Source organism: Microtus oregoni, unplaced genomic scaffold, assembly GCF_018167655.1.
Source record: "Microtus oregoni isolate MIOR12 unplaced genomic scaffold, Mior012 000136F_ref0000326, whole genome shotgun sequence".
NCBI classification, from domain to species: Eukaryota; Metazoa; Chordata; class Mammalia; order Rodentia; family Cricetidae; genus Microtus; species Microtus oregoni.
This window is the reverse complement of record NW_024544786.1, coordinates 724,500-737,449: the sequence shown is the minus strand read 5'-3', so window position 1 is coordinate 737,449 and position 12,950 is coordinate 724,500. Positions and strand designations below refer to the sequence as shown.

At 42.2% G+C, this 12,950-nt stretch overlaps 1 protein-coding gene across 1 annotated transcript in view; it reads left to right on the top strand.

Moving 5' to 3' along the window:
* Positions 1-12,950, top strand: part of LOC121444666 (doublesex- and mab-3-related transcription factor C1-like) — a 65,584-nt gene that overhangs the window by 37,765 nt on the left and 14,869 nt on the right. Inside the window, exons 7-10 of the mRNA XM_041646572.1 lie at positions 1,098-1,158; positions 1,341-1,488; positions 2,473-2,623; positions 8,289-8,434. Coding sequence (XP_041502506.1) covers positions 1,098-1,158; positions 1,341-1,488; positions 2,473-2,582 — 319 coding nt within the window. The 3' untranslated portion in view covers positions 2,583-2,623; positions 8,289-8,434. The remainder of the gene's footprint in view (positions 1-1,097; positions 1,159-1,340; positions 1,489-2,472; positions 2,624-8,288; positions 8,435-12,950) is intronic.

The window sequence follows — 12,950 nt, the reverse complement described above, 5'->3', positions numbered from 1 at the left end:
ACTCTCAGAGATCCGCCTGTCTCTGCCTCCCAGGCATTGGGATTAAAGGTGTTTGCTACTACACCTTGAACTCACAGAGATCTGTTTGCCTCTGCCTTCTAGGCACTGGGATTAAAGGCGTGTGCTACCACACACAACAACTCTCTTCCTTTTTTTGTTTTTTACTTTTAAGAACTTTAAATTTTAGTCTGCATATATTTTTAACACACTTTAAACCATTCAGAAATTTTCTCTGTCTTTGAATCTCTCTTTACTGTATATCTCTCTTTTTCTGACCACATGAATCTTTAATTTACCAAGCAAACTCAGTAGGACTAAAGGCGTGGCTTTGCCAGCTAGATCCAGTCCATTCCTTAGCTTTCCAGCCTCATGGCTGAGGTACTGGCTGTAGGCATGAACCGCCTGCGTAAAAGAGTCAGAGTTTGCCCTGGCAGGACAGCCCAGAAAGCTGGCATTTTTAAACGGCGCAGCTTTTTTCCTGCTATGGCTGAAAACTGAAAAGCATGTGTTCAGCTTTTCGTCAACACCGTTTAAGTGTTTCGTGGCAGAACCTCTTAATGAGCTGCAGGCTTTGCAGCTAAAGCTGAGTCAGGAAGCCTCTCTTAGATGCGGCGCTTGCTTGCCTCTAGCAAGCAGAGTAGAACCGAGAAATTGCTGCTACCAAGAAACCAGGCACAATGCTTTCATTTTGTTCTAGAATTACTTCCCAAGCTGTCTCAGGCTTTATGTGGAAGCAGTTGTCCCTTCGTGGTTGCCATATGTAATAATAAGGTTGCCATATGTAATAATAATAAACTCTTATTACTACACCCATCTTTCTGGCGGCTGTGCAGATTAGAGCATAGTCTCTTTGGGTTCTTTGTCATCTTCATTGCAGCACAGGGAAGAAAGATTTGGTAGAAGTTAGCATGTCAAGAAAAATATAGACGTTTTAAAAGGAAACAGGCCAAGAAGGTGGCTGGTTGAAAAGGACAAACATCTTGGAATCGTTCAGATTTCCCCAGCCTGGTTTGAAAACCCCTGGTCTGCCAAGTGTTCCAGTAGTAGGTTTCCACCAGAGGGTTTCATCCCCTGGCCTCTCCTCTCCTTGTTTCTAGATTTTCAAGTGCGACCCTGCAACCCAGTGCTACCCCTGGCCCTCTTCTTCTGCAGCCACAGGTCCTGGCAAAGTAGTGGGGTCCAGGTCCCTGGGAGGGAATGAGCTTAGTGAATGGGAAGAGCAAAAAAGCCTAGGGTGGGGGTGGGTGCTGGATGGAACTGGATACTTAAAGGGGCACCTGTGTTAGTGAGAGGAGGTGTGGTTTCCCAGATGCCATTATCTGATGCCATTTCCTTTGCAGGTCCCTAATGCCACCAAGCAGGATTCTGTTGTTGCTCTCTTAGAGTGGCAGAGGAAGCTGGAGGCCGCAGAGGCCCTGTTGGCCCTGAAAAACTCTTCTCAGGATCCTTGTGATTCTGCCTCTCTGCAACATCGTGGCAGCATGCCAGGTAGCTGTCTTCTTCAAGATGGAGCCTGAGGTAGGGGTTGTTGGGAAATTGGAAGGGTTGTGGTGAACTGGTTGTGGTAATATGTGGAAACCTGGATTTGGACCTTCTGGATCAGGCATTTCAGATGCTCAGTCCAAGGTGGGAGATGGAAATCAGGGGCTTCTCGGTGAATCCCCAGTTCTGAAGTGCTTTTGCTCAACAGCAAATGGCCTGACATGAAGTAAAAACAAAACCACCAGCACCACAGTGACAACAAAATGTCCCTGTAGACTGAGCCCCCGTCCAAGGTGGCCAAGTCTTATTGGAGTCCAAGGGCATGTCAAGGGAAGGAATAGAACTAGGTGTAATAACTCGCAGCCCATGGCAATATCTTCAGTCCACTGGAGACCGAGGAAGACTGGGAGGACATGCATGGAGGATAAGGGTCCGCAATGGAACGAGATCATGCTGACGTCTTCAAGGCATTTCCCTTGTAGCTTGGATGCTTTCCATTTGGAATGTTTCCCTACATGCTCACTGCTCCATGTGGTCACTGCTCAGAGGAAAATGGCATAGTTGGGAGGCTGGACGGGAAGGCTGAGCCCCAATGAGAAGCCTAAATAAAAACCCTGATGAAGTGTGTTAGTGGGAAGCCACTTTGGGTGGTGGGCATCAAAGAACAAAGGACCGTGAAGGAAGCTGGAGACCTAGCTTCTCACAGAGGTCTGGCAGAGTGGGTGATTCAGGCTGGGTCAGAAAATATGGGGGAGGGGTGTGAAGAGACAGTACATCTCTGAGAAGGGGAGAATCCTATCTGAAGACCTCAGGATTGACAAAAATAATGGTGACCCTGACTGAGAAACGCTAGAGCCAGGATCAGAGATATGGGGGGTGTTTGTTTCTGGTTTCAGTGACAAATCATAGATTCGGTGTGGCACCAAAGTGTGTGGGCTTACTGCGTGGAGACGTATGTAACCTGACTCTGACTTTTCCTTTTATTTTCAGGTAGTGATGGAGAGAGAGGACCACAGTCTCCTAGTTCCTGCCTGCCACCAAAGCCTGCCAGCTCTGTCTCACTTTCTGGACATCTGGAGTGCATGTCCTACTTGACCTGAGAGCCGGGAGTAGGAGGCCTCTCTAGAGCACTGCCTGTGTGGTATCCTGTTTCATGTCTAAAATGACTAACATTTGTAAATTGTTTATTTTTGAAACAAGTTCTCATGTAGCCAGCCTGGCCTCGGATTCAGTATATAGTTGACAATGACTTTGAACTCCCAATCCTTCTGCCTCCACCTCCCAAGTGCTGGGACTACAGGCATGTACCACCATGCCTGCCTTTTTAAAATTATTATTTTAAGTGTTAAAGAATTTTATAAACTTTCAGGCCTTTTTATGATATAGGGAGTCTACTTGACTGAAGATTGATGTTGAACTATATCCATTATTTCTTTGGAATAATGGTTTTTTATGATTCTTACAAAACCAGTATTTTGTTATCCAATGTGATCGATCAATGGGATTCTGAGTGGGTTTGCATCTCAGCGTTTTCATTTGTCCTGTGATTGTATATGCACTGGCACACGCCTGTTTGTAATCATCCATGTGGAATCCTGAAGATTTGTCACTGTGTCTAGGCATATGTGTGTGTGAAAAAATAATAATAAACATGATGTAGGCACTGAACAACACGAGCTGTTTTTAAATAGTGTCAGACAAATATCACAGAGGATTGTTTACCTTCACCAAGCCCCAAGTGAACAAATACTTTAGTTTTTTAAATTAATTATTGGGTGAAATTTCAAAACTTGATGCTGCAGACATCAGTCACATGGCCTTCCCAAAAATGGCCATAATAATTTGTTACCCAGAGTAATACATCAGGTAATTGATAGGAATTATAGGAACACTTTTTTTTAGAAGCCAAATAATCTTTTAATTTATAAAACATTTCCATTTTATTTTGTTTATTTTCTTCTTCTTCTCCTTCTTCTCCTCCTCCTCCTCCTCCTTATTATTATTATTATTATTTTTTTTAAAGATTTCTGTCTCCTCCCCGCCACCGCCTCCCATTTCCCTCCCCTTCCCCCAATCAACTCCCCCTCTTTCGTCAGCCTGAAGAGCAGTCAGGGTTCCCTGCCTTGTGGGGAGTCCAAGGACCTCCCACTTCCTTCCAGGTCTAGTAAGGTGAACATCCAAACAGACTAGGCTCCCACAAAGCCAGTACGTGCAGTAGGATCGAAACCCATTGCCATTGTTCTGGACTTCGCAGCAGTCCTCATTGTCCGCTATGTTCAGTGAGTCCGGTTTTATCCCAGGCTTTTTCAGACCCAGGCCAGCTGGCCTTGGTGAGTTCTTGATAGAACATGCCCCATTGTCTCATTGTGTGGGTGCACCCCTCGCGGTCCTGAGTTCCTTGCTCGTGCTCTCTCTCCTTCTGCTCTTGATTTGGACCTTGGGGTTTCAGTCCGGTGCTCCACTGTGGGTCTCTGTCTCTGTCTCCTTTCATCACCTGATGAAGGTTAATATCCAGAAGGATGAGTACATGTTTTTCTTTGGGTTCACCTTCTGATTTAGCTTCTCTAGGATCACTTATTATAGGCTCAATGTCCTTTATTTATGGCTAGAAACCAATTATGAGTGAGTACATCCCATGTTCCTCTTTTTGGGTCTGGCTTACCTTACTCAGGATAGTGTTTTCTATTTCCATCCATTTGCATGCAAAATTCAAAAAGTCATTGTTTTTTACTGCTGAGTAGTACTCTAATATGTATATATTCCACACTTTCTTCATCCATTCTTCCATTGAAGGGCATCTAGGTTGTTTCCAGGTTCTGGCTATTACAAACAATGCTGCTATGAACATAGTTGAGCATATACTTTTGTTGTATGATAGGGCCTCTCTTGTGTATATTCCCAAGAGTGGCATTGCTGGGTCCAGGGGTAGGTTGATCCCGAATTTCCTGAGAAACCGCCACACTGCTTTCCAAAGTGGTTGCACAAGTTTGCATTCCCACCAGCAATGGATGAGTGTACCCCTTTCTCCACAACCTCCCCAGCAAAGGCTATCATTGGTGTTTTTTATTTTAGCCAGTCTGACAGGTGTAAGATGGTATCTTAAAGTTGTCTTGATTTGCATTTCCCTGATCACTAAGGAAGTTGAGCATGACCTTAAGTGTCTTTTGGCCATTTGAAGTTCTTCTGTTGAGAATTCTCTGTTCAGCTCATTGCTCCATTTTCTAATTGGGTTGATTAGCATTTTACAGTCTAGTTTCTTGAGTTCTTTATATATTTTGGAGATCATACCTTTGTCAGTTGTGGGGTTGGTGAAGATCTTCTCCCAGTCAGTGGGTTGCCTTTTTGTCTTAGTGACAGTGTCCTTTGCTTTACAGAAGCTTCTAAGTCTCAGGAGGTCCCATTTATTCAGGATGCCCTTAATGTCTGTGCTGCTGGGGTTATACATAGGAAGTGGTCTCCTGTGCCCATGTGTTGTAGAGTACTTCCCACTTTCTAGGAACACTTTTAAAGCCTGAATATTCTGAATCTTCGATTGATGTTCCAAACACATGCACTGCAGGCCTTACCAGGCAGACAGCTAGCGAAGTGAACATAACTTGATCTGGACTTTTTATTGTACCTTCCTTCCTTCTTTGCCTTATTTAAAAAAAAATCAGGGTCTCAGTATGCAGTGCAGACTGGCCTTGAATTCACTGCATACCTGAGATTTGCCTATGAAGACCTTGTGGTGATTTTCCTGCCTCAGCCACTCAAGTGTTAATATTCTAGTACACTTCTCCTTGCCTGGCTTCCTGCTTCTGTTTCCAATGACACCTGTGTGATGATGATGCTATCCAATCACCACAATTCCTTTGTCTTCAGAGGCTCTGAAGAGTCAGGATTCTTATATTCTCTATCTGATGGCAGAGGAACAAACATGTAAAATCAATGAGGATTCAGAGAATTAATCTGGACTGAAGCCCATCTCATACCCCCTTTCTTCCCATGATCCCCCAGTTCATTATCCTCCAGTGACAGATGACTGTGTTCCCATGGTCCTGCAGTAGGGTTTGGTCCAAGCCTTGCCTTGGTTCCACAGTTGAGCTTGGGGAAGGGGAGGGTATGTTTTTGTTGAAGGATGTGGCACAAGGAGAGGGAAGACAACAGAAAAAATACAATACACATTTGAGGAAGGATAGAAACTCAGTATTTGGGCCCTTTCATTTTTTGTGAGGCCTATTGCCTTTCTTTCAGGGTTTTCAGACCTGACACTCTGCCCTCCAGTGTTTTATAATGAAAGGGTCTCTATCTGGCATATTTTAGTTCTCTTTGGATATCGGTGCAAATGTTCAGTGTTAAGCTTTTTGGTTTGTCTCCCTTTGTCATGTACTGTCACAGTTCAGAGTCTAAAAATCCTCACCTCTGCTATATTTTGACTCTCGTATGTTATATGACGTTATTGGTTAGGTCTGAACATACCCATCATTGCAGAGCATCTCTAGAGTGGGTCAATTTGAACAAGAAGTGTTAAAGTAAAAGAATATATGCTGTTATGCAAGCCAAGCATAGGCTTTCTAGGGGGAGGGGTGTTTAAGGGGAATTCTCTAGGTTGTCTCATTTGCTGATTACACAGTTCCAATATGTCAGTGAACTCCCAAGTTGGAGATACTTTTTTCACACTAGTACTTTAAGTTACTGCTTGAACATGGTCAGTAGTGAGATATTAACAATAATTAGAGATTAGAGAATTTGGATGCACATAGTATTTCTTCATTTACACTACAATGAATGTGGTGAGCTTATACAGTTTTTATTATAGCAATTGCCAGTATTTAGGAATGGGTCTCAAGTGCCTGAAAATTTAGCCGTTAACTGTTATGATCCAAGAGAGCCGCCCCAGCAGCCCACCTCTTTCCATCTTTTCCAAGAAGACTATTCAAAGTAGATCCAGTTAACATTGTATTGCCATAAAGGTGAAGGACAGATCTGAGCCTTTAAAAAGTAGTATTTTATTAACAAAAGGGTTTTGGAAATGTTTAGCAGAGTGCAACGTCAAAGTCATGTATGTTGAAATGCACATTAGTGTACAGAGCCAAATGTTGCTATGTGATTAGTTACAATCAAAATAGACGTCCTTATTTTAGACTGGTTTAGAACTACATCAGGATTGAAGGATAAAGAGCACAGTAACTCACCAAACCTCCCTACTGTCTTTGTGAGACGAGACGCTACTGTTCTTGTGTCACACGGTGATATTGCTATATTTTGTAGTATCTGTAAATCTGCTAATAATTCCTGCCTGTTCTCCAACTGACAAGATCAATTTCACATGGTTTCTAAATAGACGAAGACTTGAAAGTGTGTAGTTAGTGAAAGCGAGGAGCATAAAACAGACCGAGATATGTAGCAGCAAATTATGTGGATTAAAAGTACATCACACACAACAGTGCACAGTTCACAAAACATAAATGGTATCACAGACATGAAATCCCTGAGACACTTGCACAGCCCTGAGTGGGGAATGACAATGTGAATAAAAGGAGATCAATGAGTAGCTAGAGGTAGAACCCTTGCGGAGATGCAGAAACCACTGCAGCAAATCAAGTATTGGCTTCAGTTCAATTCTCAAGCCACAGGATCTAAGAAAAAAGGCAACAGTAAAATTCTGAATTGGACTTCTTCATCCAGAATCGGTAGATCAGGCAATTCAGATCATCTATCCCAGTGACGTAACCCATATAAGAAGACACTGACATTCCTTGAATTGCCAGACAGATGACGAGAACCCCAAGTCCAAGATCTTGCAGAGGCAAAGTCATATACCAATCTTATATTAGGTATTGGATGTTTTCCTAGTAGGAAACATAAAGCTGAATGTCTGGTAGAGCTTCTTGTGCTCTTTTGAGGAAACCAAACAAAGCAATGTTCCCAAGCCTGCCAAGAATGATGGCCTATGATGTACTGTACAGCCGGGAGCAGGGAGGGGCATGGCCCAGTCACTGGAGCAGCACTGGGCTCTCAGTGGATCTTAAAAATTTACCCTCTGAGACATTAAGATGATTGTGGGGAGGGAAGCTTTCCTAATCCTGCAATAGGCAGCAGCTGAGTAGCTCTTCTGGAGGACTGAAAAAGACAACAAAAACTTTAATACCCTTTACAAGTGAGTTCTAATTTCTTCTGCTACTACTCATTCAAGAACTTATGCATTTGACACTTTTGAAAAATCTATAAAATACATTCTCACTGCAAATTAAAAATACGATTTGTTAAAATTTTAACGTACCCAGGATTTAAAGAGTCTTGCAAACATAAAGATGTGTTGAGAAAAACTAGACTTAATAACAGCTGTGTTTTTCATTACCTAAAAGATATGCCTTTAGGTCAAAAGCATGAGATGCTCATGATGAATAGATGATGCACATAGTTCAAAGTATCCGCTAAATTGGTAAAAAGCAAGTCCATCAGTTCTTCAGGTCTGTTCTGTAGCTCATTTCCTTTCATACTCATGTCTAGGTGAATTACCTAGCTACACCAAGGTGGAGAGGCTAACCCAGAATTTCTTCAGCTTCCTTTTCCTCTCCATTATTGTCATCTCCAGACTCTTTGTGATTGTCCAGTCCTGGTCTGGAACCCTGATGTATAACCTGTCTCACTGATCTTTCTCATTGTCTTGAACCCTTTTTGTCAGCATCTTTCACTCACCAAAGGGCTGGAATCTCATGGTTGATACTCATAAGGTCAACACACACAGGAAATGTGAGCCTTTGTCTAAGGTGGGGATGACGTTGGGCCTGTTCTTTTGTTATTTTCTTCACTTGCTTATCCAGTAATTCTGCAGGTGATGGTGTGGAGTATCTCTATCATGCAGAGAACATTCAAGATGTTAAATGTCTGATGCACATGAATGCCTTAAAATGAACTTCCACAAAAGCCTTAAATACCTGATGTTTCCAAATCCTGTTCTTTCCGTGGTGTAAGACTTCATACTCTTTTCAGCTCTGCACCAAGAATGTGCTGCTTTGGTTTGCTTCTGTGCTTGTGTGTGTGTGTGTGTGTGTGTGTGTGTGTGTGTTTGTTGTGTATGTATTTGGTGTATATGTGTGTGTTTGAGTGTGTGTGTTTGTGTGTTTCGTGTATTTGGTGTTTTTGTGGGTCTGTTTGTGTGGTATATGCATGTGTGTGAGTTTCTTGCCCCTTTATGTGTTGTGTGGATGTGTGTGGGTGTTCTCACCTTTCTATGTTTGCGTGAGTGTGCGCGTATGTGCATATGGAGTTCAGAGAGCAATGTTGAATGTTTTCTTCTATCATTCTCCAGCTTTAAAAAATATTCTGCTGGGCAGTGGTGGTGCACACCTTTATTACCAGCACTGGGAGACAGAGGCAGGTAGATAGATCTCTGTGTGCTCGAGGCCAGCGTGGTCTACAGAGTGAGTTCCAGGACAGCCATGGCTACATAGAGAAACCCTGTCTTGAAACAAACATTTTATATGTATAATCGTTTTGCCTACATGTATGTATACACCACATGGGTGCCTGCTCCCATGGAAGTCAGGAGAGGGGGTAGGATCTCTGGAACTGGAGTTTTGGACGGTTGTGAGAGTGCTGGGAACATAACCTGAGGCTTCTGCAGAAGCAGGCAGTGCTCTTCACTGCTGAACCATCTCTCCAGCTCTTCCACTTTTTGGAGACAGACTCTCACTAAACCTGAAGCCTGCCAGCTAGGCCAAGTTTGTTGGCCAGTAAGCCCCCAGTATTCACCTGTACCCCCAGCAGCTCTGGTGTTACAGACTTATGTCATGGTTTTTGGATTTTCCATCTGTACTGAGAATCTGAACTCCCAGCAAGCTCCATCCTCTGAGCCATCTGTCCTGATCTAGGTTAGGGCGATGTGGTGTACAAATATGTTGTTCCCATTCTTCAAAACATCTAATTTTCAACATTGACAATCAATATAATGGGCCAATAAGCTGAACAAACAGTTCTCAACAAAACGTAGTGAGTAAGTATCTTATGAGTGTTCAACATATATAGCCATCAGAGAAAGGCAAATTAAAACTACTCTGAATTTCCATTTCATGACAGTGAGAACGGCCATCATGAAGAAAATATAATGACAAATTCCTGTGAGGTTGTGGGTAAAGGGAAACCTTTCTGTTAGTGGAAGTATAAAACTGGTGCAGTCACTATGGGAATCAGTGTGGAGATTTCTCAAAAAGCTAAAACAGAGGTTCGTATACCCCACCTGTATCACTTCTGGATGTGTACCCACCATCTCCTAGCAGACATTTGCACATCCCTGCTATTGAGGAAATAGAATCAGTGTAGATGGCCGTCAACAGATAAATGGATAATGAAAATATGATACATATACACAGTTGGATTTTATTCATCTATAAAAATAATTAAAATTTACAGGAAAGTGGGTCGAATTGGAAAATATTATACTCGGTGAGGAAATCCAGATCAGAAATACAGTACCTCATATTCATGTGGATCCTGACTTTTAACTTTTCTATGTGTATATTTTGGCTTAAGTGTAGGTAGAGAACAGGAAACTGTAAAGGGGCCCACAAAAGGGGGAAAGAAGCACCAAGGAGGTGGATAAAGAAGGTAACAGAACTAGGACACATGTGATATGAAGGTGGAAAGCGGAATACTGCGGCTAGCAATGAACAAGTGGGGAGGGGGGCAAGGAGATGGGGCAAGACAAGTGGTTGTGTGGAAAGAGTAAAAATAACTAAATGTGTATGGGAAGGCCACACGGAAAACTGGTCCTTTACATTCAGATTATAGAAAAACATATTTTGTGGGTGGAACTATTTTATTTCTCTTAAAGTTTTTTTTCTGCTTTTTTTTTTTTAAAGAAAGAATCATGTCAGAAAGTGATATGGACTAGATGAGCGTAAAAATGGTAATCTTCCTTACTGAAGCTTCAGCTGGGAATTTGTCCAGATTTATTTTTATTTTATATGTATGACTATTTGTCCCTGTGTGCACATGTGTGCATATGTGTGTGTGCATATGCATACGCACGCATGTATGTGCACCACATGCTTGCCTGGTAGCTGTAAACGCCGGAAGAGGGAGACAGAACCCTTGGAATTTGAGTCACAGATGGTTGAGAGGTACCCTGTTGGTGCTGGGAACTAAACTGGGTTTTCTTCAAGAGCAGCAAGTGCTCTAAATCTCTGACCAATCTATCCAGTGCTTCCCGTGATCCTCTTCTGTGTTGCTTATGGAATGCCATCTGGACACCTCTTCCTGTAATGCTGACCATGGCACAAAGAGTATAGGCAGCAAAGAGGGATGGAGGAGCCTGGGCCTTTCTTATCGAAACCTTGTTATTCATATATGAGGTCAAGATTCTTGAAACTGGTTGCGGTAACTGGAGCTTCTTATGCTTTGGTAAGATAAGCAAATAGTGTTGGTAAAAGTGCCCAGGGATCTCAGGAGTCTGCTCTGTGCCCCTGGTCCTGATCTATAAGTAATTTTCAAAAGAGGTTTTCTAATCTACAGTTGAATGTTGCGGTGAAGAGCACATAGTGAAGCAAGCTGGACCCTTTAATGTAGGTAGAAAGGGCGTGGGTACAAAGACAAATAAAGCTGCCAAGGATAGCTTTTAATAGCCCACTTCCCCCAACTAGACCTTAACCCTTTCTCTACCTCTCAATAGACCATAGAAGTGTTGCCTTAGTTTCTTTTCTCCTGTTGCTGTGATAAAATAACCTGATCAAATGAATTCAAGGGAGAAAAAAGATTTATATCAGCCCAGAGCTAAACACAGTCCATCACAGCAGAAAGTCAAAACAGCAGGAGCTTAAAACAGTTGGCCACACCACATCCATAATTAGGAATCATAATGAGATGACTGTTGGTTATTTCCTTTGCTGTGGGGTGTTCATCAGAGAAGACTGCTCAGACTTGAGTTTAAGCCAACAGTAAGTTTATTTAGCTGGCCATCGACTACACTGGGTGTGTGGGTTCGCAGTGTAGCACTGAGCCTTTCTCAGGGTGATTTTTTTAAGCACAAAAACCATGTTCTTGGTTGACATACTTCAGTTAACAACAACTCTTGTAGGAGGTCCTTCTGTCTTTCTGTTGCTTTTATAGGTTAATAGAGAAACTGCTTTGGGCCTGTTGATAGGGCAGAACTTGGGTAGGCAGAGAAGACAGAACTGAATTCTGGGAGGGAGAAAGCAGTATGAGGAGAGACGCCATGAATCTGCAGGAGACAGACACTGGGAATTTTACCCGGTAAGCCACTGTCACATGGCGATACACAGATTAATAGAAATGAGTTAAATTAATATGTAAGAATTAGCCACTAAGAAACTAGAGCTATAGGGCCAAGGAATGTTTTAATGAATACAGTATCTGTGTGATTATTTTGAGTGAGTTTCACTATTATAGATAGCAGTTGATTTGTATTTTCACTATACATTACATTTTAAATGAGCTGCATAAACATAAAACCTTAAACAAGAGTAAAATTATGCACGTGGTATACCAAAATTGATCTTAAAATTGTATCAGTAAGGGTTTAGATGACAGCTTCTATTTCCTCGCGACTTATAGGTCTCTTTAACTTGTTCTCCTGATCTTGATATAATTTTGGTATATGGTATTTACCTTAAAATTGTCCTTTTCTTTTACATTTTCCAATTTTGTGAAATACAGGCTTTTGTAGTAAGACCTAATGATTCTCTGAGTCAGTGTCTTTTTTTTTTAAAGATTTATTTATTTATTATGTATACAACATTCTGCCTTGATGTATCCCTGCATGCCAGAGGAGGGCGCCAGATCTCATTACAGATGGTTGTGAGCCACCATGTGGTTGCTGGGAATTGAACTCAGGACCTCTGGAAGAGCAGCCCAGTGCTCTTAACCTCTGAGCCATCTATCTCTCCAGCCCCTCAGTGTCTTTTGTTATGTCTGCTTTTCATTTGTGATCTTGTTCATTTCAGTGTTCTCTCTCCACCTTTTGATTAGTTTGCATAAGGGTTTGTCAATCTTGTTGATTTTCTCAGAGAGCTAGCTCTTTGTTTCATTGATTCTTTGGATTGTTTTCTGTGTTTCTATTTTGTTGGTTCAGCCCTCAGTTTGATTATTTCCAGTCTTCTATTCCTCCTGGGTTAGCCTTCGCCTTTTTTCCCCCCAAGAACTTTCAGGCGTGCTGTTAAGTTTCTAATGTGAGTTTTCTTCACTTTCTTTTTTTTTTTTTTTTTTTTTTTTTGGTTTTTCGAGACAGGGTTTCTCTGTGGTTTTGGAGCCTGTCCTGGAACTAGCTCTCGTAGACCATGTGGGCACTTAGAGCTATGAACTTTCCTCTTAGCACTTTCATAGTGTCCCATAGGTTTGGGTATGTTGTGTCTTCATTTTCGTTGAATTCAAGGAAGGCTTTAATTTCTTTCTTTCTTTCTTCCTTGTCCCAGGGGTGGTTCAGGAGTTGACTGTTCAGTTTCCATGAGTCTGTAGGCTTTCTGGGGGTG